Source organism: Cupressus sempervirens, chromosome 5, assembly GCF_028749045.1.
Source record: "Cupressus sempervirens isolate cs-2001-9-10 chromosome 5, ASM2874904v1, whole genome shotgun sequence".
Taxonomy (NCBI): domain Eukaryota; kingdom Viridiplantae; phylum Streptophyta; class Pinopsida; order Cupressales; family Cupressaceae; genus Cupressus; species Cupressus sempervirens.
In genome coordinates this window covers 328,824,299-328,850,457 of record NC_143122.1, presented here as the reverse complement: position 1 = coordinate 328,850,457, position 26,159 = coordinate 328,824,299, and the positions used below count along the sequence as shown (strand labels likewise).

Sequence of the window (26,159 nt, the reverse complement as noted above, 5' to 3'; positions counted from 1 at the left end):
GACTTATTGTGGAAAATATCTCCTACTTATTAGTTGATGAGCTTAAGGAGCTTTCTAACGAATGGTTCATAAGGCACACCACTTGGTAAAGGTTTTGCAAATGGGGTTGCAAGTAGAGTGGGTTTAACCATGGAGGAAGCTCTATAGTTAAGTGCACTCAAGTTGAAGTAGTACTGGGATGGGTGACCTTCTGGGAAGTCCCGATGCTTCACCTCTGTGAGCATAACCTAGATCCAATGAATGCTAAGTGTTCCATTTATTCTCACGAGAGATGGATTTGTATATAAAACACTACTCATGAAACATGGGTTGATGAGCTTGACTCAAAAGATACACATTTAAATCCTAATAGAAATATCACAATTTGACTTGTTCTGGAAAATATCTACTACTTATTAATTGATGAGCTTAAGGGGCTTTCTAATGAATGGTTCATAAGGCACAACACTTGGTGAAGGTTTTGCAAATAGGGCTGCAAGTAGAGTGGGTTTAACCATGGAGGAAACTCCATGTAGTTAAGCTCTATCAAGTTGGAGTAAAACTAGGATAGATAACCTCTTGAGAAGTCTTGGTACTTCACCTCTGTGAGCATCACCCAGATCCAATGAGTGCTAGGTGTTCCATTTATTCTAATGAGAGATGGATTTGTGTATGAATCACTACTCATGAACCATGGGTCAATGAGTTTGACTCAAAAACTACATAGCTAAATCATGATAGCAATATCACAATTTGACTTGCTATGGAAAATATCTCTTGGTATGTAGGCTTGGGTTAGAAATATAACAAGATTATTTATTCAAAGTATATATGAATATTCTACTAAGACTTTAACATACTAAATAAAAAGCAATCTACAAATTTAACAATATAGATAGTTTATGATTGTTGTAATAATTCATATGAAGATTTACCAATGAATATTGTATCAAAATTTATTGTATTTTGACTATTGCATCAAATACAAATTTATACTATTATGATTTTACTATTTCACCCTATTAATATAATAAAAATTTGTTTTTAAATTATGATTTGACTATTGCACCCTATTGATATAAATACAATTTTATGTTATTATTTTGTTTTATTGATCGACGAGACTTACCTATATTAAAATTATGATTTGACTATTGCACCCTATAGAAACTTATTTCAGTATTTTAGTTTATTGATGGACGAGACTTATACATATTATAGGCAAATAAATGTGCTTATCACTTCAGTTATAAGCTATAGTTTATTTATTTTTTAACTTGGTTAACCACTATAAATTTAATTTTTTTCAAAAGTTTACAATATTACGCATTTAGAATGCTTGCTGCCACTGTAGTATTTAGGTGGACTCTATCGTATCGAGCAGAGACAATACCGTCTCTTTCACGTTTGCCAATAATTTGGTGTCTTCACCCTTCATGAGTATGTCTTTCTTGCTGTGAAGGAAAGTTGCAGCAAGCTATGGCGAACATCAAGAGCAATCCCACAGAAACACCCCTTTTAGAAGCAACAGAGACTCCAATTGGAGCCTTCAGAGAATGGAAGCTGTTCCCGCCATCCATTAAATTCATATTCTGGAACGAATTCTGTGAGAGATTCTCCTTCTATGGCCTCAAGGCAATTCTGGCCTTGTTTCTCGCAGATCGTCTGGGCCTCTCTGAGCTAAAGGCGACAGAAATGCTTCATCTCTTTACCATGGCGTGCTATGGCACTCCAATTCTCGGAGCCATTATTAGCGACGTCTACCTGGTAAAAGAAAATATATTATTTAAGAGATTTAAAGGTTTTATCAATTATGGATATAATGGCTTGCGGAAAAAAATGCTATTATTTTCGATCATGCTACTTGTCTGCTTCTATGTAAAGTTTTGACTCTACAGATGCAATTAGTTGATAATAATTGAGCAGTATAGGGAAAAACCGATGTAATCACACTTTTTGGGCAAAATTCTCGTAGTGTATGGATAATTATCTTTTTGTAAGTTTAATTGCAATTTAATTTGTTTTAATAAGTCAACATGAATTTTCTTAGAAGGGGTGTCAAATGGCTGGAAACGCAGGACCAGCCATCACTCATGGGGATCGCAGCCTGCGCCTAGTCCTAAGACTGGGAAATTACCAGGTTTAGTGTTCTTTAAACATTACAGCTTGTGTATAACAATAACTGCCCACAACTATAAGAGGATCAGGGAGTTACAGCCTGTAGGTAGCAGCACCTAGGATCAAGTGTTATTCTTACAAGTCATAGGGCGTTCCCAAGATTTGGGTGTCATTCTTACGAGATTCAGTCTGCAACTAGCAATATCCAGTGTTGTTATTGACAGACATCAAATCCTGCAGGTGCAGTAAAAGTAGAGCTTTCCAAGAGTTGGTATCATTTCCGGGAGTTTCCGCCTACAGGTAGCCCTATGACCGAAACCTGCCATTTTTGCAGTAATCTTCCATTTATCCACCAATAGACCAAATACCCCAGACACTTAAATTTCAATTTTAATATAAAGTTGAATATAAATTAGCTGAAGGAAATGGAAATATGCTTTTAATGGCGGTAAATGATAAGGCTTTCTTCCTTATTGATATTTCTGCTGCTGTGAATGAATAAATTTGCTGAGCCTGTTGATCATGGCCCTTATATTAAAATTCAATTTCCTATAAATGTTCCTCGTTTATTGTAGTATCTCTTTCGTTGATGCATTAGCGTGCTGACTTTGAGGCTTGTTTTCGTTGTCCGATAGATTGCTTTGCTGACTTTGAGGTGGGTGATGTTGTTGGATATATTAGTTCGCGGATATTGAGGTTGGAGTGAGTAGGAAGGAAAATGACAGCTACGAATGGGCTATATCTGTTTGTGTCACAGTAACAGAAAGCTCTGAGAAGGGGAAGAAAAAGGAAGTTCGTTTGGGATTTTTGTCCTGGAGAAAAGGATAGAGCATGTAAAATGTCTCACATGGGATCGTTGGATGTGGGGTATGAAGGTCATGGAGTGAATATTCTTGAAGATTTATTGAAGAGATCAGAAGCTCTTGAAGTACGTTGCAGTCTGAAGCGTCATGATGCAGAACATAGAGGAACTGAAGCAGGCTTTGCACAACCTATTGAGAGGTTAAGCAGAGGTTTCAAAATTTTGAGAAGAATAAAATCTTGAACTATTTTTCTATTGGTTACTGAAATTTAAGAAAATATTGGAAGTCTTTGGGACATGCAGTTCACGGTTTGTTAATAGTTTTTGTAAAATCACTTTTGGTTTGTTGTCTTCAGCATTATGGCAGCAGAGGAGGTAACTTAAAATGGAGAATATTGAGGAGGATGACCCTTGGAGTATGAAGCTTTCAGTGGCAGAAATAAAACAATATGCTGCCATTTGTTGGGATGTCTTTTCAGCGTGGGAGAAGAAAATAGGCCAAAATAGAATAAGATTTGGGCACATATGAAAGAATTAAGTTTCCTTTCTAACTACCATATTCCAGAATATTAGATAAATGTTATTATATTTTTTTAGGCTTTAAATCAAGACTAGCCTTTAAGAAGACGAAGAAGTAGCATTTAAGTATATTAATAGTCTGCATTTCGATCTCTGGATGAATTGACTTTTGGTGAAGTTGCATTCAGTAGATAACCCATACTAATATGCTTTAAAAGCTGACAACGAATGGAGAAAAAGGTGAACAGCAGTGTTATTAGTGCACCAAGTACAAGGAGGGTTTCAAGAATTTTTGAAGGCTGAATACTCTCAATGCAAGAGAAATGAAAATCCAGAAAAGGGAGTCAATAAAACAAAGAGAAGAACCACAAATATGCAAAAGGGGAGGAATTTCGTTTCATGTATAGAGATTGAGGACAGTCGAAATTGACTGTTGAAGACCATTAAAATGCCATATTTTAAATGCAATAAATAAAACTATAAATTGCCATTTAGCTCAATAATGGCTTCAGAAGAACCTCAAGTGGACAACATTGAAGCTTAATCTGGAAAGCGTTTATTGATATGAAGAGCTCATGTAAAGGGAAGCAATTTACATTACAGAAGCTTGTTGGAGAAGAAAAAGGTGTCTTCAAGATGTGATTCAAGTGCACAGGTAAGTTATCTATGCAAAATAATTTTTGAGAGTGGTTTATCTAGAAATGTAGGTTAAGTACTAAATGGTAGAGAAAATATAGCTTCCATGCATCCCTAATTTCAATTTCTATGGAATTTCATGGTTAACAAAGGACCATCGTGATGTGGCTAAGGGGTTCCAGTTAGGAGCTGTCTGCTTCTCGCATCCTAACAAAATTCTCTTAAAAAAGTGAAAAAGAAACATGCATGTGTTCAACTCATTAAATTAAGATCTCTTACATAACTACTCTACATCATACAAATCCTTCACTTATGTATTCAAAATATGTAGGTCATATATGACGTGTGCTTTTAGAAATGGACATTTGGGTTACACAACCAGAATAGAGTTCGAAGGCTCTTGATGCTTGCTGCTTGATCAAGTGTTCAGAAGCAATACTCATGTTTGTTTTCTCCTTTAAAAAATAGAGATGAAATGTTTTTACCACCTGTAACACTTTGAGAGTTAGTAAACTGTATGGGGCATTCAAAAACTCTGCATCGATGACAACAGAGATGTTGTTAAACTACACTTTCATGGACCTATTAACATGTTAATTTCATGGAGTAAATTTACTTATGTTTAAAATCTTGCACGTGATTTTATTTTTATATTGAAAAACCATAAGCAATGTATATTGTATATCTCTCTTAACCTTCTTTTCTCCTCCAGTTCTTCCTCACATTTCTTTTAAACAAAAAGAGGTGAGAGTTCAATTTTGGTAAACTCATAATCATAGTTACAGGGCTCTGTGAGTCTCGAGCTGAGTTAGGGCTCCAGGGATTTTTGGCCTCTAGACTTTGACTTGGCTGAGTCCTAAAGAGTCTTGCCGGGACTCGCAGAGTCTATGGACTCTGCCGACTCAACGAGTCCCGTGGCAAGGACTCTGCCACAGCCAACTGAGCCCTAAAGCAAAAAATGAACAATTTTTTATTGTCTTTATTATTTCATGATTCATTTTGGCTTATATCTCTTCTCTAAGACCTTAGAAGGTCATTCTATCATTTGCAAGCACAAAGACAACATGTAATGAAGCATAAGGAAGCATTCTTACAGTCATAGGGAAGATTTGATAATATTAGTAGTGGTATCATAGCATGGACAAAAGTTTTGATAAAAGGATACATTATTGTCATGATACCGACTCAAGAAGGCAGTAGTCAGATAAAGGGACAGTGAATAACAGACATTCCATAAATATATAGCAATGTGTTTCAAAAAATATTGTTAATATATTGCATCACAGTAGTCAATACAATGCGTAACACTGGAGGCATAACAATGTTGGGAGCAAAGAATAATCAAGAACTGTCATATGATATCAGATGGTTGTTCAAAACAATGATATGCTTAAGAGACCCAAGAACAACAAGATACAAGCACAGTTACAACATTAATTAAGACAATGGGTGTTAATGAAAGAGTGTTCAAGGAGATATGTAGCAGTGGAAAGATAAAGTACAATTATCAATAAGCAGTCCCAAGATCAATCAAAGGCAATGATGTATGCATCTATGTCAAGGTCACCTAGTACAAAGTAGAAGCTCCATTATTTGAAAGAGGGACACTGCACAATTTTAATGGTACTATTGCAGCACTAAAGAACAAAGATGGGAAAAATGTGGAAAGTAGTAGTAAAAGAAGATAGTAAAGAAACCCACTTTGAAGCCCATAAGGCTTACTGAAATGATGAATATTGTAGACATTTGACAAAGACAGTATATATATTCCTATGGTATTATTTAGTAACTAGTTTAATAGTTAACTTATTTCCTTCAAAAATTCACATTTATACTAATGTGATCAATGTAAACTTGCTTTCTGTAGAAAGTAGCTTCTATTTATCTCAATTATTGTGTCCTTGATGTTAATTGACTAAGTATTGCATGAAAAAAGTTTTAAATTTTTAAAAATCTTTGAATTTCTTGGGTTTTACATTTTGTTGAGTACTTGTTGAGTGTGGCACCGAGCTTGAGTTCGAGACCGAACTCAGCTTGCCGAGTCTAAGTCTTTTTTATCTAGTGCAAAAATGTGGGTGGCACATGATCTGGCTCTTGTCGTTGACAATGAGCATAACAGATCAGATGCAGAAGGGGAAGATGAAATGACATGTTTTGGAGCATTTAAGACTATAGTTACAAGACTCTACGAGTCTTGAGCCAAGACTGGGCTCTAGGGTTTTTTTGCCTCTACACTTTGACTTGACCGAGTCCTTCCAGGACTCACAAAGTTCATGGACTCTACTGACTTGTTGTCCCGTGGCTAGGAGTCTGCCGCACCCAGCTGAGCCCTAAAGTAAAAAATGAACAAATTTTAATTGTTTTTAACTATTCTCTTTGTCTTACATCCCTTCTCCAAAACCTTAGAAGGTCATTCCATCATTTGCAATCACAAATACAAAATACAACATTTAATGAAGCATATGGAAGCATTCTTACAGTCATAGGGAATAATTCATGATATTAGCAGTGGTATCATAGCATGGACAAAAGTTTTGATATAAGGATACATTATTGTCATGATACAGACACAAGGCGGACAGTAGTCAGATAAAGGGACAGTGAATAACACACATTCCATAAATATGTAGAAATAAATGTATCAAAAAAGATCATAAATAGAGTGGATCACAGTAGTCGATACAATGCATAACACAGGAGGTATAACAATATTGGGAGCAAAGAATGATCAAGAACTGTTGTATGATATGAGATTGTTGTTCAAAACAATGATATGCATAAAAGATCCAAGAACAGCAAGATAGAAGCACAGTCACAACATTAATTGAGATAATGGGTATTAATGAAGAGTGTTCAAGAAGATATGTAGCAGTGGAAAGATAAAGTGCAATTATCAGTAAGCAGTCCTTAGATCAACTGCAGACAATAATATATGCATCTATGTCAAGGTCATCTAGTACAAATTAGAAGCTCCATGATTTGAAAGAGGGCAAATGCACAATATTAATGGTATTGTTGTAGTGCTAAAGAAAAGAGATAGGGAAGATGTGGAAAGCAGTAGTAAAAGAAGATAATAAAGCAACCCACTATGAAACCTATAAAGCTTAGTGAAATGATGAATATTGTAGACATTTGACAATGAAACTATTTATATTCCTAAGTTGTTATTTAGTAACTAGCTTAACAGTTAACTTATTTCCTTCAGAAATTTGCATTTATACTTATGCAATCAATGTAAACTTGTGATGTGTGCTAAGTAGCTTTTATTTGTCTCAAGTATTGTGTCTTTGATGTTAATTGACTAAATGATGCATGAAAAAAGTTTTCAATCCTCAAAAGTCTTTGAATTTCTTGGGATTTTCAATTTGCGGAGTATGAATGCTGAGTTTGAGTCTGAGCCCGAAACTAGCTTCCCGAGTCTGAGTCTTGTAATTATGTTCAAGACAGCTGCCCCTCACTTGAGAGTGTATTTGTGCATAATTTAAAGGTGGATCCCCCATCTTACACAAAAAGCATGTCTATAGTTTCTCTTGAGGAGATCCAAACCTTCCAATCGTTAGAACACTATGTTGTCCTCATGGAGGCTAAAATGAATATTGTTTCAGTCTCGAGGTTGCTGATGTCTTATTTAATGGTTGGCTTCATTCATAAAAGAAAAGCCCCACCTTGAATCCATTCTTAGATCAGTCAGTATTTCCAGTTTTGTTTGAACCAATACATGTGAGCTGTAGTATCCTCAACAGCTATTATTGTAAAACATTTACCACTTTCTAATGATCAAGATCCTATGAGGGTGAGGTGAAAGTATACGCCTAGGAAATATTATTATTCACCAATTTTGTGAGATTGCTCTCAGAAAATCAAAGTATTTTCAGCCTTCAAATTCTAGTAAACCAAAGGAGCTTTGTCCTTTCTTCTCTATGATCTAACCATTTTTATTCTCAATTCCATAGCCAAACAAAAGGCTCAAACTATGAAAGAAAAGACTGAATAATTAAATAGGCTCTCAAAGACCAAGAAGCACCCCAGCATATAGCATCAAAAGGCCCTGATTTCCCTCTCAAAGATAAGAAATAAAAAATTAATTGGATTCTTTTCTAAAAATTGCCCCACTTTATCTTGTAACTCTTCAGTCATTTTTGTCGTAGAATTTGTTTTTAAGAAGCTGACAATGTCTTTTGTGTTACAACAACCTTTTATGCATACCCACACCCCTATGTTATTTATTTTAATTTTATTTGTTGCTACTAAATCATGGTTCCTTTAATTAAGTTCTTTTATGTCTTTATTGGCAAAATAAGGATGGGACTCACATGAGTTAATTAATTAAAATGTTATATCACAAGTCCACCCTTAAATTGTTTGTCAACAAGTAATGCAAAGTTGGATGCTCAATAATCTCTACTCCCTCCCATATAGCATTTTTTGCTGGTAGGTTCCTCAAGAAAACCAAGTACTCTGTAACTGTCTTGTTCCTTAGCTTATTCTCCTTTGCATCAATGATAGTCTTTGACACCAAGTGAGGTTTCTTTCACCAGTCAATGGTGGTAACTCTATAGATGTGTGATATGTTGTCTAGGTGCTCTTTTGAGGCAAGACAGATGGAAAACATTGTGATTTCTACCATTTTTTTCCAATTCCAACTCATAATCAACTTCACTGACCTTTCTCATATATCTGTAAGATCCCTAGAAAATCAATTTGAGTTTTAGAGCATTATGGCAATAGACTTTTTCCTTTAAGGCTATAGGCATGGAAAATCCATGTCTCCAATCTCAAATGGCCTTTCAATATAGTGTTAATCTACATAAAAAATTATGTTGATTTTGAGCTTGTTGTAAATGATTCTTGAGGGACCTTAAAATAGCATTTCTGGCCACTAGCTAATGGTACCTTGCTGTTAGAGAAAACCAAATCTGGGAGTATCCATACAAATCCATAAAAGGGGCCTTATCAATGGACATGTAATGGTTGGTATTGTAGCAATATTCTCTGAGTTGCAACCACTTGACTCATGGTGCTTGTTGATCTATGCAATATATTGCTTAATATCTGTCAACCCATTTATGGACTATTTTGTTTGTCCATTGGGTTGTAAGTGATAAGTAGTACCAGGAATAAGCTTGGTGTCAATCAAGAAAAACATTTTGTACCAAGAGAAATTAAGGAATCTAGTATCCTTGTCGCTGAGAATAGTTTTAGGCAATCCATGCAATCTAAAGATTTCTTTGAAAAATAAATTATCTATTTTGTGTGCTTTGATTCTGATGGAAATAACAAATAAGCGTGCATTTAGTTAATCTATCCACTACAACATATATAAAATAATTTCCATTTACATGTGAAGGGCTTGTGATGAAGTTGATTGATATACTTTCCCTCTTTTGACTGGGAATAGGCAATGGCTGTAGTAATCCTGCAAGAGAAACATGTTCTGTTTTATTCTGTTGACAAATACTCCACTTCTTGATGTCTTAGAGTATACCCTCTATAAGGTCCTTCCAAGGAAATCTCCTCTAGTTTGCATGTATTTCTTGCAAAATTCAAGGTTTCCTTCCATGGTTGCATCATGAAGGGATTACGAAATCTTTTCTATCACTTTAGATCCAGCTATTAAAGAGATTATCACAATGTCATTATATAGTGGGACATGTTGGGCCTTGAAATCACGGCTCACATTTCCAGATGGACTAATTTACTCCAAGGCTAGGGAAATGCTATCCTTGAAGGGTGGATAAATCAAGTCATCAACAAAGAATAAGCGGTGATAGGCCAATTATTGAGAATAAATAATCTCTCCTAAGCTATGGGCCTAGCTAGGCTTGGGAGGGTGTTCTTAGAGATATCCTTAACAAGATGGAGTACAAATGAAAATAAATAAATTTTAAACAAAACAATATTATCCAATGTACATCATATCCTGAAAGCTATCACTAGACCAAAGACTAACCCACAAGACATATGACCTCTGTTGAGCTAATGAAAATATGCAAGGCGTGATTCTCTAAGGATAAAAACTCTTGAAGCTTGTTAGAGATGTTTTCTTGGGAATAGGAATGAATCATGAAATGTGCTAAAACTAACTTCCTATTTCGAGATCCAAGTTACCAATTCAAGTATACATGTGAGTATGAGTATTGGAATAGATACGGCTGTACAATTTTTCCAACTTGGGTTTGGGTGTGAAAATACATACATACATGTTCAAAATTATAAATTATAAGAACACGCATGCTAATAATTTCCAATAAATAGAATATTTAAATACCTACCCATAATATGCAGAAATAAATATGGTCAAGTCTCAAAATGCCATTACACATGAAAATTCAAAAGTACAAGCAATATTTAAGTATTAATACTCTTTTTTATCTTAGGTAGTCGACCTAGTTTGGTTAAGGTTCGGATTCTAGATTTGGGCAAATTCTTTTTTGGGTGGGTTCCTGTACTATGTCATCCGGTTTTCTTGAGTCTAAATTAACATCTATCTTACTCAAAGAATACAGTTACTACTTCATTTCATAGGAAGACAATTATATCATTCAGGTTCATGTGAATAAGATTTACTGTTAAAAATCAGTTAGACAAAATTTCTTAACTAAAAACTTAAAAACACCATCAAATGACATTACTATAGAAATTAAAACCACATACCTCGGAAAATTGTGATTGAAATCAACTAGGGATACTTCTGTAACCACCCGGGTTAGTCCACAAATACCTCTATAACAATACCACAAAAATGACTTCTATCCAATATTGTTAAACCAAAATCAAATGATGATTATCATTAAATACCATTATATAAAATTAGGGCATCACATACCACTGTATGAATTAGGGCATTGTTTACCTTTGGTTCATTTAGGGTTCACTTAGGGCTTCTGCAACCACGGATTCAATTAGGACTTCCGATACCACTGATTTAAAATAGGGCTTCCAACACCATAGATTCAAATAGGGCTTTCAATACCACGGATTCAATTAGGGCTTTTGAGCCCCACTGTATCACTTAGGGTTCCAGTCATCACTCCATCAATTTTGTGCTTCAGGAATCCTTTCCTTTCGATTACTTAATTGTGACAGTGTCTCAAGATTAGAAATATGCTTATACTCGATATTCATATAAATGAAAGCAATCCATGATTCTATCTCTTATATCTAGGTGTAAAATAACAGTAACAATGAAATAACTCAATTTAATCTTACCTCCTCATAAATAAAAGTAATATTACCTGTTTTCCGATAAACAATTGAATGCTAGCTTATCTCTATCTGATGCATTTCCAACATGTTGAGGAGGGGTGAAACATTGTCAGGGGCTTAACCACCCAACCTCGGACCACAACTTTATCCCCACACAATCTCTAACGAGAAAGGTCCTCCCTACTCGGAATAGGCAAGGGTCATCTTGCCATCTACTGGGCTTCTTGGTAGTTAACTCACCATATGACTTGGCAATAGGAGATCACATTAACAGGAATATGCATGAACTATTAATTATTCATATTTAAAGTGATAAGCATTAGCATGTTATATCTGATATTGATTCATATTATTAATGATTCCTTTCTCACACCTCATCACCCATCTTCTTGGCTACACAGCCAGGTGAGTCCTAGGTATTCGGATTTTCTCAGAGCAAACAACTCTATCAATTATTCAAGAAGATTACATACAACCATCATTTCACATTCTATGATTATGTTCTTTAAAGATCTCAAAATTGACAACATTCTTCATGAGTGGAGCATGCATGAGCTAAAGTAATGTTTTATGTATTATATTTATGAATACTGATGTCAACCTCAATTTGCAAGTTCTCTACACTTTCTCACCTTATTCAGGCCTCCAAGCCAGTGATTCCTAGGTGTTATCATACTATAACTCCCTCATAACACTTCACCTTCTTCACCATATATTGGCATTTTCACCTGGTGAATTCCTTGGTGAACTGGTTTCAATATCTCACTCTTAGTTATTTATATTATATCAGGATGCAATTGATTTCCAACTGGGATGGTAACTTTCTTGCCATTTACCATAAATGTTTTAGAGAAATTTTACATATTCGGATATTTATATGGACGAAAGAAATTATCAAGCTTATGTATAAATCATTGTAACGTTATCACAAAAGGAAAGACGTCAATTGACAATGGATTTCGACAGACTTCAAGCATTTATCGTTGTCATAATACCACATAAGGAAACAACAAACTTTGCAATGGAAATATGAAAGACTTTCAAAGATCATGACAACTTTAAAAGGAAAATGATAGGATTCAAGCTTTGATCACAATCATAAACCATAAATGAAAAATGATTATATCTGTAATGGAAATCGGTGGTCTTTTATACAAGTCGGGTTTTACTAATATGAAACTAAGATATGATCTACCGGCACATGGATTAAACTTTGAAGTTGCAATATGAAAAGGGAAGTATAAACTACCATACATATTGAATTTATATTCCTTACGTGACTCAATCTCTGTCACCGATTGCTTAGAAGGCCGCACTTGTTTAATCCGCATATCTCGTTCAGTAACCCGCGGAAGTTGGTATTGACGTAAGGCAAGACAAAAATATTAATATCAGATCTGGTTCTGTCTCTATTGCTATCAGGGAAACTCAACTGTTGGAGAAAATAGGAAAGCCGATGAAGTATATGTGAAAGGATGCCAAGAGACCATAATAAAGATTTAGCTTGTCTCTACAACTACCTACGGTTACAAAAAACTATTCGAATACTCTCAAATTGATTTAAAGAATAAAAAGAAAGGAGGAAAAGAAAGAAAGAAAGAAGATGAAAGGTTTAAATAGTTATTATAATTATTAAAACCTAATATGTACAAGCAACTTAATTAATTATTAAATTATAATGGTGCTAAATCATTTATACATATATGAACGTTTATAAATATTGATTAAAATAATATGATGAAAGATATATTAAAATCCTTTGAGATATATTTATATTTTAACTCAATTATTTTGATTAAATTATTTATTAAATAACTCATGCGGGTCTTGCAGATGTAATCCGTTCCAAGTCCTTAGGTTCTCTACCCATCTGCTCAGTGATGGTGATGTCCTACCTAATTCTTTTCTGACAATGCTTCCACCCCTTCGACATGCTCCCTGCAAGGAATTTCTCCATAATTAAATTACAAATTATATAATCATAAATAATCATAACAGTTATCCTTTCATCTTAATTCCATGAATTCGTGATTAACGATCAACGAACATATCATCTTCACTTGAATTCATAACGACCAACTATCTTACCATTTCGCTAGATTATTTCAAATTAAACTGCCAACTGACTTCATGCGAACCTCAACGGCTATATTTCAAGCTAGGTCAAAAATTGGGATGTAACAATGTGTGTGTGTATAAATGTAATATGTATGTATGTATGCATGTGTGTATCTGTGTGTGTATGTATATTCATAGATTCATACATGTCACATGCCAATGTTCATTCATTTTGAGTATCATGCTTCTACCTTGTAAGTTATTATATGTTTAAAGTTTTGAACCAATGATGAATGAAGGATTCCAGAATTGGGCAAATTCTTTATTGGGTGGGTTCCTGTACTATGTGTGTGTGTGTAAATGCAATATGTTTGTATGTATGCATGTGTGTATGTGTGTGTGTATGTATATTCATAGATTCATACACGTCACATGTCAATGTTCATTCATCATTGGTTCAAAACTTTAAACATATAATAACTTATAAGTTAGAAGCATGATACTTAAAATGATAAATTCATATTTGCCAATAAAGTTCTAAGTAAAATATCTCATATATCATATTTATACTTGCAAAAGTTTCAAAATGTCATTGCACAATGAAAATTTAATTACAAGCCATTTTTAAAAATTTGTATCCGAATTCATCTTCATTGTCTTTGTAGGAATCAAGGTCAACTTTTAAGTTACAAGGCAGATTTAACCACTAAATCTAAATCTGCCTTCCCCAATGATTCCCAAGTTTGATGCAGGTCTTAATCCTTTGTAGCATTCAGCTTCAAAGAAAAATGCTATAGCTGAAGAACAAAGAAAACAATGGTGAAAAATTATTGAGAGAAAAATGAATGATCATCAAATGAACAAATGCATATGTTATTGGTCCAAATTCTAGATTAGATTCTCTCTAGATTTAAAAGGAAAATAAAAATTAGCATGTGGTGCTTGTTTTTGGGCACCCACGGCCATGGATTCCTGTCCGGAATCTTGTTAGAATCTGGGTAGAATCAGAATCAAACTCGCACTAGAACCAGGATCTGAAGTGAAAATGAAGGATCCAGTAACTTAGTTATTATCAAAAGCGTCAAGGTAAAAATGCTATCCACCAAAAGCGTGGTTACTTGTTTTTTTGTGAATAGAAGAATCATGGGTTCTATTATTTTTTCCAATGGACTTCATATTACCTCATTGTGAAGGGAAAATTGGGCATCCTAGAAAGACCTTTGAGATCCAGTACGACCATCTAGTATCCAATATTTCTTTGAAATAGATTCTGTGATACAAGCACATACCATACACTTTACCATAAAAGCAGAAGCATAGTTGCTTTTCCTTAAATTAAACCTTAAAGTAAAGATGGCGTAATTTACTGATCTTTGCAGATGTAAGAATGTTTCAAAAGCATTAAGACATATAGATCCAACATTGTAGAATCATGAAAAAAGAAAAATGCGATGAGAAAACACAAATATAAGTGGGAAAATCCTTTCAAGTAAAAACTCCACACTCCAAAACATTGAGCACAATATATTACTCAACAGCAAGTTATAATACATTTTAAGATCTACGCTTTTACTTGTAGAATTATATCTTGCTCTATTTGTGTAAGAAAGATGGAGAAATAATTTGTATGTGAATCACTCTCCTCTCCTACTCCTTAGTAAAGACTTCTATTTGTAGAGCTTATAATGCATTAATCGCGAAGTTTTCAAAACCTATACGTAAGTGTGAAGATGCGCATGGAAGGTGTCACTCTTTTCTTCTAAATCTGGTCCCCGTGTCTCCATATCATCCTCAATATGGGAACAAGGTATCCAACATAGGGAACACTTCCCCATGGAGCATAGCTCCTTGTGCCTTTCTTATCCCCCTTTGATAAATCTTTCTCTACCACTTGTATTCTAGACAACTTTGCCTTTAAGGCATATTGATGTGCTTCATCTACAATAATCAGAATGATTGGACTCAAGTAAACTTTGATTTGAATTCTTGGTCCATTGAAATATATAGTAGCTTCTTGCTCCTCTTGCACAAACAACTCTTTTTGACTCAAATTCTGAAATTACTTGAACTTGTTTTGTTGTCATCTAGGGCATGAAATTTGCACTACTTTCTCCTTGCTATATCTTCACTAGGCTTCTTGAAAGTTGCCATAACACAAGAAACATGTGATTTCATTTTGGTGATGCAAACTTGACTCTTCTAGGATCATTTCCTCTTGAATTATATTTCTCCTAATCTGCAAAGAGGGGTGGGTTTAATTCTTCCATAAAGCTTGATACATTTGGCTAATATGAATTGAATTGATATCTCCATATGATCTTCAGCCCCAGAGGGAACCCCTTGTGCTTATGTTTCATCCTTAATTTCTTCATGTGGTAGGCTATCCCACAAGTCATCCATTCTAAAAACTTCTTCATTGGGATCTCTCCTTGGCCCTCGTCTACCTCACCTAACCCCATCAACATTAGATCTTGTTTGGTCCATCTTACTTATATAATGCACCTAAGTCACAAGGTTCGAATTCAAATTTGAGTTTGTTGAATTAAATTCGGATAAAATTCGGCAAGGGTAAAAAGTTGAAAAAAAATTGATATTGAATTTTACCTCATGTTGATGTCAGTTTTATACCACTACATAACATATAGCAATTGAACACTTGATATAGAATACCAAACACTCAACCCTCTCTTGAAAAGTCAATACTCATGAAGAACATGAGAAAACTCCAAGGTTCCTTACACCTATGGATTACTAACTCAATTATATTAATGTGATTTGTTGGTTAATCACGTAGGCAGGCTTATGCTGTTCTTTCCAGGATGTCGAACTTTTGTTGTGATGGTGATGAAATCTAGCTTTGCAACATATATTACCACCAAATAATGTTGATGGCAATGATGGAGGGTTTGCGCATCATCAATGCTCAAATTTTCTAACTTTCTTCTTGAATGGACTCCAACTACCAAACTACTTACTGCTTTACTTCTACTCCTAGGAATGGAAAGCTTAGCAAATGGACAGGGATCAAATCTAATGAAAGCTTACTAGCAGCTCTACCTCCATAGATGCAATGATTCAAGGGAAAAAAAGACTAGATTATCACACAAGGCTTCCTAACAAGCCACAAGGATGCTAGTGGCCTAGTTTATGGATCCCTATCAAACATCCACTAATATCACCATGCAACTATCCATCTATTCTTACTCTTTCTTAACAACTTTCTTGGAATAAAATCTACTTTAACAACTTCAATGGAATTTAACTTTAACTATAGGAAGTAGAAACCATGCAATAACACCAAGTGTTCTTAATCACCATGCAAGACACAACAATGATAAGAGAAGCAATTTTGGTATTATCTAAGCAACAATTTTCTTCAACCCTTTACAAATGAGGCCAAATGGCCTTATATAGGGGCCAAAATTACAACCAATGGTAGAGATTAAGAGGCAGAATCAATGATCCATATCATATCCTAGAAACCCTAACTAGGGTTGCCACCCCTTGGCCAATGAAAAGATGTCATGTCCCCTTTTCAAATAATTAAAAATAATAATCTTTGCTAAGGCAGGCAAGCCCAAAAAGGCGAAGTTTCAACAAAAGGGGATAATCTTTAGAAGCGAATGGACTAATAAATGAAAATTATTATTAAAATATGTTTTATTAACCCCTCTTGGACGTGAGTTAGGGTTATTCCCTCTTTTAAGGGGTTTGGAGGCATTCTGGGCTCATTCCAGAACTTGATTTTTGCTCATTTTTTTGTTATTCTTCAGAGGCTGCCAAACCTATGGAGAAGGAGACCCAAGAACGGGAGTTTGCAGGTTTCCAGGGAGACCCAAGAATGGGAGTTTGCAGGTTTCCAGGAAGGCTAAGGACGGGAGTTTGAAGCCATTCCATGTGTATGCTCATGCAGAGTTTGCCTTTGTGTTGAACAGTGCAGATTTGTGAGTTTTCGGGTGTATTTTTTTGTAAGAGTTTGGTGTTTCCGGTTGAGTATTTCATATCAGTTTGGGTTGCTGTTGTATATCAGACTTTAAAATGTTAAAATAGAGCTGAAAATATGTATTTGGATATGATTATACTTCTGTGATAGATTATTAAGTTTCTGTGGTGATTCCGGGCTATTTTGTGCTATTTTCGGGAGCCCGATGAGCATTGTTTTTGTTCTTTGTTTGGGAGCTATTGTGTGCATGTTATACAGATCTGAAAATGTCATTTTATAGGCTGTTATGCTGCTCAAATTTCTGTAAAAATTTTCACTTTCATATTTATTAATAATAGGTGAAGCTGTGAAGCTTTTGGCACTATTTCTGGCATACCCGATTTGGGGTTTCTTGAAAAATTTGGTGGATCTTTGTGATATTAGTTGTTTGATTTTGGAAATCTGATTAGAGGCGTGAAATATCATATAAAATCAGTAAAGGGACATTTCAGTGGTATCAGAGCCATGATCTTGCCAGCCTGAGGGTTTGTAGAAGTTTGCATGTCAGTTTTGACAACTACCCAGATCTTGCATGTCAGTTTTGACAACTACCCAGATCTTGCATGTCATAATTTATGGTTGCATGTTGCTTCTAATCAGCTGCATGCCAAAATTTGTGGTTGCATTCTACTTCTAATCATTTGCATGTTAGTTCTTGGTGAATTTGGTGGTTGCATGTTGCTTCTAATCAGCTGCATGTCAAAATTTATGGTTGCATGCAACTAAGTGAAAGAGAAAAGAGATATTTACAGCGAGAAAAGAATAAAGAAATTTTGATCAAACCTCCAGTTGAAAGTAAAAGTATAAAATCCAAGGAAGGAAAAAAGTATGGCTAATCTAGATGAGATGACAAAGAAATTCTTCCAAGACATCCAAAATACTCAGAAGCAAACAGTGGATAGTTTAGCAGAAACTAGAGAGGCTTTGCGAATATTGACAAAAAAATTGCAAGGAGTTGCATCTATTAATGAAAAAGGGAGCACTTCAGAGGAGTCAAAAAATTTGAAACTCACACCCTCTCAATCAACAAAAACTATTTTTCTGCATGCAGATGAGCCACCAGTGCCAAATCCAGCCCTTAATCCCATGGAAGAGGTTACAGGTAACTTGATTGCATTAAGAGCTACTTACAATGGTTTAGATGATGAATTTTGCAGTTTAGTTCCTTTTAGAGAATATGTGGATATGATGAACACTTTGATGCCCAAGAAAGAGTACAAAAGGAAGCATGACATAAGTGGAAGAGAGCTCAAAAATAAAATAAGCAAGTTTATAGCACCTACTTTCGATGGAACAAATAAAATTTCAGCTAGAGCATGGCTACAAAAATTACAGACCTTCTTCACACTTAACCCCATGAAGGAGAGTGATGCTGTTCAAATTGCAAGTCTACACTTGGAAGATGCAACCTATGATTGGTGGTATCATGGAATGACTACTCAAGGTCATGATCAGGTAACTACATTTGATGATTTTAGTCAAAGAGTGATAGATAGATTTGACCTCAAGGATGATGATTATGAGGATGTTGTTGTGCATGATGGTGAGATACCTAGTAGAGATGAGCAGACATTGAGCATTCATGACTTTTCTGAGAGAGAGTATCAGGCACAGTCAGATGCTTCGACACATGAGGTTGAGACTGGTAGTACTTTACATGATTTGTCCAGCCAGCTGAAAGTGAACAAAGACAGTATTTTGAATTCATTATCTCATCATGACAAGTATTTGGAGTTAGTTGGTAAATTTCGGTTGTAGAGACATCATTGATAATAGATCACACTGTTGAGAGAGTGTTCGCAACAAGTGATCATATCATACCCCAAAGATATATACTCAATGCACAATCATATATTATGGTGGCATCTAGACAAAGATCACAATCATAGCATTTTCATTTGAGGCTCATAACATATCACATTATTTGTGATTCACAACATGGATGCCTATTGTTGGAGACTAATCACACTATATTATTTGACTGCATTAGCGGGCTCATCCAGGGAGATGGTCGATGCTAATGAATGAAGCTGCATTGCACATGTGGTGAACAGGATCAAGGAGCCGCAAAATAACCTTTCAAGCTCTACAGTTTCATTATTGAAACCTCAAAGGCTGGGAGGGAACTTGCTCTGATATCAAGTTGATATTAGTGCTCATTTAACCACAGGCACTGATTTCTGACAAGCGCTACTACTACTGCATAATGTAGATTGAGTGTATTATTTTGTTCTTGAGAGAGGAAGATGCATTCTTCCTCTTTACCAATCAGAGGTACCCCTTTATCAAGGGATGCCACTCTTCCAAGTTGGCCCCAATAATTGATTTGATATATATATAATAAATTTAAAATATAATTATATTATCACAATAAATATAATTATATTATATTATCAATATAATAATTATACAACCTTTTTGTTATCTATATCGTCTTGAAGGAATCCAGCCATAGCAAAAATAGCATTAAGAGGGAAATGAAGTCCACCTCTGGAGGACATTCTAAAAATCAACACGGAGGGTTCTGATCAGGGAAACCCAAGTCCTGCTGGTATTGGTGTAGTTGGTTATGATAGCTTGGAGATTGTTCAGTTTATGTTTTCTGTTTATAAAGGTCATCATACCAACAATTTGATGAAGGCTATTACTATTTTGTATGTTGTGGAGCATGCTTGTACTCTTGGATGGGGCAGGCTCATTTGTGAATCTGATTTGTAAGTGGTGGTGCATCTATTGACTTCACAACATTTTGAGGATGTTAGTTGGCTGTTAGCTTTGGTTGTTAACCAAATTCTTAATTTGTGTGCTTCATTGGATTTTGTTACTTTCACTCTTATCCCCAAGGAGTGGAATGGTGTCTTGTAATGCCTAGCCAAATGGGTTTCTGATCACATGCAAAATTGGAATATTGTGGACAAGGGTCAATTACCTCTAGGTTTGTCTTAACAATTTGACCACTTAGTGGATCTTGATAGGGATGTTTGATAACCCTGGTCTGTATTTCTTCTTGTTTGAATAAATTTTAACCCCTCTTTTAGTTCAATAATTCGTAACTTTACATAGTGTTTTCTAGCTCCTCTTTTTTAAATCTAATGGATTCTCAAAACCTCGTGCATATTGATGATTAGATAACTCCAAGATAATGAAAAATTCAAAACTATTATTCTACCATAGTTTATAAAACTACATTTTATATTTTTTGACGTATGCTTTTATCTATTTTTAAATAAGGAACTACAGTTTACAGTTTAAACATGCTGTACACTGTGAAAAGGGGCAAAACATGATGGATATACGGATATTCATCCTATTTGGTAACCATGGTAGAAAGCAACAAATTTTCCAAAAATATGTTATAAGCTGCATCTCAAATACAGAAAAACCAATCAATTTAAAAATATAATGTGTAGGAAAATAAACTGTAATGGCATATTTATATTTGGTAATTATGAGCAGTATTTCATCAAAATATCTGTGGAGGTAGTAAATCTATTTCTTTTTTCAGGACAAATTCTGAACATGCATGCTTTGTGTCTGAAGAAGTGCAACTTATTCAACCCACAGCAGTAATTGCAAATTAATGTCTTTTAGTGGTTCAGAATTCAGGTTAGTCAGTTTCTAGTAATTAGGTAAAGGTTGATAGAGCTACTTTCAGTTGTCAAACTATTTTGTATATATACTTTTTATTAGAAAACGTGAGAAGCTTTTTATTTTATTCATATGAAAATGAAAGGTTTTTTTTCCCTTCCATATGAAGCTTGTTCCCATGAATTGTTGTCTTGTTGATATCAATTTATTGCTGATACCTGTTCCACTGGTGCATGATTTTTTTCTGCACTAGAGTTGTTATCTAGTTTAGTACCATTGCAATTTGAATATGAAATTCAGTGCCAAATTGCTCCATAATTATTCATGATTAATCTTTCCCACTGCTGTAAATTTTTAGTTTGAAATTGATTCCAAACACCTAATTCATGATTAATCTCTGCCATTACTCCATAGCTTAATGGTTTTCAAGTTATTGTATTTTATTGCAAACATCTGTGGGTACAAAATACAAATGCCTTATATTATAGGTGGATTAAGTGTTAGTATGTCACATTCTCTACTTTTAATGATACATGGCAGGGGAAATATAGAACAATTTTATCTCTATCACTTCTATATGCAGTAGGAAACTGGGTCATGTCCTTGGCTGCAATACCAAACCTCGACCCAGTAACTAAAACAGCTTCAAACCATGCAATTTTGGGGACAACAGTAGGACTTTTATTAATTGCCATAGGCACTGGGGGAATCAAACCATGTGTGGCAGCATTTGGAGGGGACCAGATAGAATTCTCTATGCCTGCCAGTCACGCCAAAGACAGGCTGCAGATGGTGTTTTTCTCAGTGTTTTACTTTGCAATCAATGTGGGATCCTTTCTGTCCATGGTTATTACACCATTGTTAAGGACCAATGTATCCTATGCAGCTGCATTTGGCATGCCAGCTATTCTTATGGTGCTTTCCGTGCTCATATTTTGGGCAGGACGAGGAGGCTACATAGACAGAGGAGCAGTTGGAAGTGTTTTCTCCAATGTGGTTAGAGTTATAGTGGATGCTGTAAAGTTGAGGAAGGATAACTCTAGTCATGCACCAATAAATTCTAGTGCTTCTCATTGGCTTGATTCTGCAAAGCTTAGGAACAGTGAGGATGAAGTTGAAGATGTGAAGGCTTTGGTGAGGTTTTTTGTCTTCCTACTGCCTGCTCCAATGTTTACATGTTTGTTTGGTCAGAAGGCTTCTGTGTGGGTTTTTCAGGCAAGGCAGATGGATGGTCAGGTGTCCTGGCTTGGAGACCTCACAATTAGGCCGGATCAGATGCAGGTAAATTTTCTATTTTACTATACTTGGATTTGCAGTTACTTCTGACTACATATAATTTCAATCAAAAATAGCATAAAAACCATCAGATGCATATTGTATATAGAACCTTCCATGCCATGGAGCTTTACACAGTCTTAACATAGCATGATGGCATATCTTTAAATGAGATTACATTTCACATTTATATTCTTCTTCTCAGATGTGTGTTTTTAACAACTGTGATAAAAGAGGTTTTATGAGGCATTACCCACACCAAAAGCTTTGTCAATTTACAAGCAGGCTTTGGGTAACAATTCCTTTGGTTACAGTTCTCCTTCTAAATTCTATCTGTACAAACATTCCCAGCTGATACGAAACCTTGTTGGAAGGATGACAGTTGAACTAATTATTGAATTAATTCCTCAAATACTGTCATAAATTTTAATTTGCCTTAGCACTTTCTGCCAAGGAACTAAGTAGTTTGCCATATTGTTAATGCTCTGGTAGGAATTTATCACATTAGGATTCGGAATGCCAATAAATTCACAAGGAAGGAGCTAGGAAAACAAAAATGATATGATATGCAGATTTATTAGATATTATCGTTGGACAGGAAGATTCTAACTTTCTAACTTGCCCTTGAAGCTGCTTCACTGACAAAGCTTTATGTTTTATGCATCATCCCATCAGCTTACTAGTTTATACTTATAGAGACCTGTCCACATGTGGGATCGGATAGTAGATTTTTTTAAATTTCTTGCTTCTAGCAGCAGCTGTATGTGGGTAAAAGGCCAAGTGCATAAGCCATAAACCTTGGAAACAGCACAGGGAAATGGGCAATTGTTTTATTTTCATTCTTAAAAATTCTGAAACTTCATCTTCAGAAAACAATAATTTCTAACTAGATCATAAATTTCATAAGGAAATAGGATTCTTATAACGCTATTTCTATTAGCCAGGGAGAACTAAAAGTTTGAAAGTGTATTTAATTGTTATTATGCTGAAGCTCCAAATACTATTCTTGGAATTATTTTGCTTTTTCCCGAGTTCCCCATGTTCCCATCTTTTTCATTTCCTTTTGAGTTATTGAACCTTCAAATGTTATTTCTGATATCAATTTAGTTGTTTCCTGTTGTTCTCATTTCCCATTATTCCTATTGATGTACACCCATGGTTCCAGATTCCCTCAGTTTCCTGATATATCCTATATAGTATATGCTTTAATTTGTTATTTCCTACTACTTGGCATTCTTTATGTAATACAGCTGGCAAGAATTGTATACTTCATCTTTTTCCACTAAAAGACAATACATATTAAATCAGAACTCAGATTACATACCATCTACCTTTCTTCTAGTGTCATCTATACTTAGATTTCAACGATACCAATATCAAGCCCCAGGCAATTCAGTTCATATATTAAAATTAAAAATAAGCATTTAACTGTTTTTAGCACTCCAATCTTTTCCATGTCTAAGCTAGTCACTCCTGAATCCTGAGCAGGGGAGAGAACTTGGGAGTCCTCCATTCCTATAGATCTCCAAGAAATTTCATTTTCTTAGCTTGAAACCTTTAAACAGCTGGAAGAATTTCAGCATGACTATACATGGCAGAATCTACTTTTGTAATCACTGCCGAATCATTTGATAATCATAAACCACCACAATACAGTCTGACTGAATCACATTGAAAGGATGATATAGCATAAGACATTTTCATTGCACAAAATAAATGTAGAATAGCATGAATATGTCATAGCTTAAGTCTAATATGATTGGGATTGACTTTCACAGGCTTTGGATCCTCTCCTCATCCTCATTTTAATTCCACTGTTCAGCCAAATCATTTATCCATTCTTAGAAAAACATGGAGTTGGTCTGAAGCCAATGAAAAGAATGGTTTGGGGTATGTTTTTATGTTCTCTCGCATTTGTTGCATCAGGAATACTGCAGTTAGTAATAGATAAAACAGCTACATCTGGGTCTACTGGATATTATTCTAACCCCATTACAGATGGGAAGCTTGATAATAGAATTCACTACGGATTGTTTAGTGCGACACATGCAAATGGAAATGCAAAGCAGTTGTCAATACTTTGGCAGGTACCTCAGTACGTACTGCTCACAACATCAGAAGTATTATTTAGCATCACTGGACTGGAATTTGCTTATTCACAGGCTCCCGTTTCCATGAAATCAGTTGTTCAGGCAGTGTGGCTTTTGACATCAGCTGCAGGTTAGGTTCTGTCTCATTCAGTGTATAAGGAAATCAATCTCATTTCCAAGTTAATACACATCATTAAACGCAATTTAAATATTATATTAACCATAATGACTATTGACAGGTGATATCATAACCATTTTGCTTGTTGGTATTATTGGCAACAAGCTATCCACAGCATACAGATCATTAGTATTTGCAATGGGAGGTTTTGTTGCAACACTGCTGATGATGTGGGCTAGTAACTCTTTCCAATATAGAAAGAATCCCAATGGTGAAGAAGTTGCCGACTGTTTGGAAATTGAGTCTACAATCACGTGAAAAGGTTTGGCAGCCTTGCAACAGGGTAGCATGTATATTTGAGAGCAGGATGAACCTGAGAGCTGGGGTCCAGTGGTAAATTCTAGGAACTTTACTGTGGTTGGCATGGGTTCAGGATGCAGCCTAGCTCTAAGACAAAACTACTTTTCAAAGCTTAAGAAAAATGATTGTAAAACTCAGAACAAGCTCCCAATGAGTTGTATAGTGAAACATGAAACGTAAATTTAATAAATAGAAGATAAATCATCTCTACAAGATTTGCAGCTGTACTTGGTACCTTTGGAACTGCCATTAAGAATAGTAAAACATTACATGTGCAACTTTTGGTATTGTGGATCTTACTAAAAAAATTCTTCCCATTTCAAGCCACATTGCAGTCTGAGTCCAGGATGCCAGCATCTTTTTCTTGGCATAACGAAATAACTTAACTGCAATTCAGCAAAACTAACACAATTCACAATGAATGACAAGTGTGGCAGGTGACCTTTTCAATTTGTAATATATGATTGTTCTAGAGCTTTTCACAGGGTTCACAGTTCTCTTCCATTGAAATACATGTGAGTTTTTTTTGGAAGATGAGTGTGATTTTGTTCCCATTCCATAGGCTGTTTAGTCTAGTGGATGTCATTAAAATCTTTCATTCATTCATTAAGTATATTTTAGATATTCTAAAAGTAAAAGACTTGGCTAGTATGTATTGTCAAAACCAGAAGTGAGATAGTTAAAATAGTTTAAACACAAGCAACTGTTCTACAAGAAGGGGAAGTCTCATATAGCAACCACTCATTAGGCATGCTCATCACGTGCCTATCAAGTTCCCAAACACTATTCACTACAAATTAATTAAAAAATCGATTATGACTAGTTTGGAAAGTAATATTTAACAGATTATAAGTTAGTAATGCAACATGGACATGCAATATTTTTTAAAAATACAATAAAAAAGGTGATTAAATTGTGTTATAATTATTAGGATGGGGTATCTTTGAGGGGGCTTCCTAAAGAATTTCAGACTTTTTAAGAAACATTTTAAAGTGGTTGGTCCCATGAATTTTACAGTGCAACCTAAGTTTAAAAGCTTAAGTTTTGAAATTTATGGAAGTTGGTGGTCTCATGAATTTTATTATTTTGCACATTCAATTTAATAGGGTAGATAAAAAAACCATTGGAATTTAAAACCCCCAAGTGATTGATAAATTGCAAAAAAAGAGCAATGGAACAATTTCTATTCCAATATCAAATGTGGTTTCATAAATATTGAATGTGAAAATAGAGGTTTCTATTATTGAGATATATAGAATTTAATCGTATGATATTTCTTGTTTGTTACATGGGATCCTCAATTTGTTCAAAGTGGATAGTGAAAGTCCTTAGCATGAGATCCAAGCCTCAAGTCATTTTGTTCATTTTCAACAATGAATTGACAACATGAAGTCTATTTTTGCTTACAAAAGTGGTAGAATTTAAACT

General features: G+C 34.9%; 1 protein-coding gene and 1 long non-coding RNA gene across 2 annotated transcripts; both read left to right on the top strand.

The window, feature by feature from the left end:
• Nucleotides 1–1,266: 1,266 nt before the first annotated feature.
• On the top strand, nt 1,267–25,009 carry LOC149556015 (uncharacterized). Its single transcript, XM_089830130.1, has 4 exons — nt 1,267–1,746; nt 21,429–22,169; nt 23,942–24,383; nt 24,493–25,009. The coding sequence occupies exons 1-4, from the start codon at nt 1,459–1,461 to the stop codon at nt 24,687–24,689; spliced, it is 1,668 nt and encodes a 555-aa protein (XP_089686256.1). The 5' UTR covers nt 1,267–1,458; the 3' UTR covers nt 24,690–25,009.
• LOC149556016 (uncharacterized) lies at nt 2,779–3,734 on the top strand. The gene is made up of 2 exons (XR_016364614.1): nt 2,779–3,110; nt 3,256–3,734. It is a non-coding gene; the product is annotated as an uncharacterized LOC149556016 (long non-coding RNA).
• Nucleotides 25,010–26,159: the final 1,150 nt, after the last annotated feature.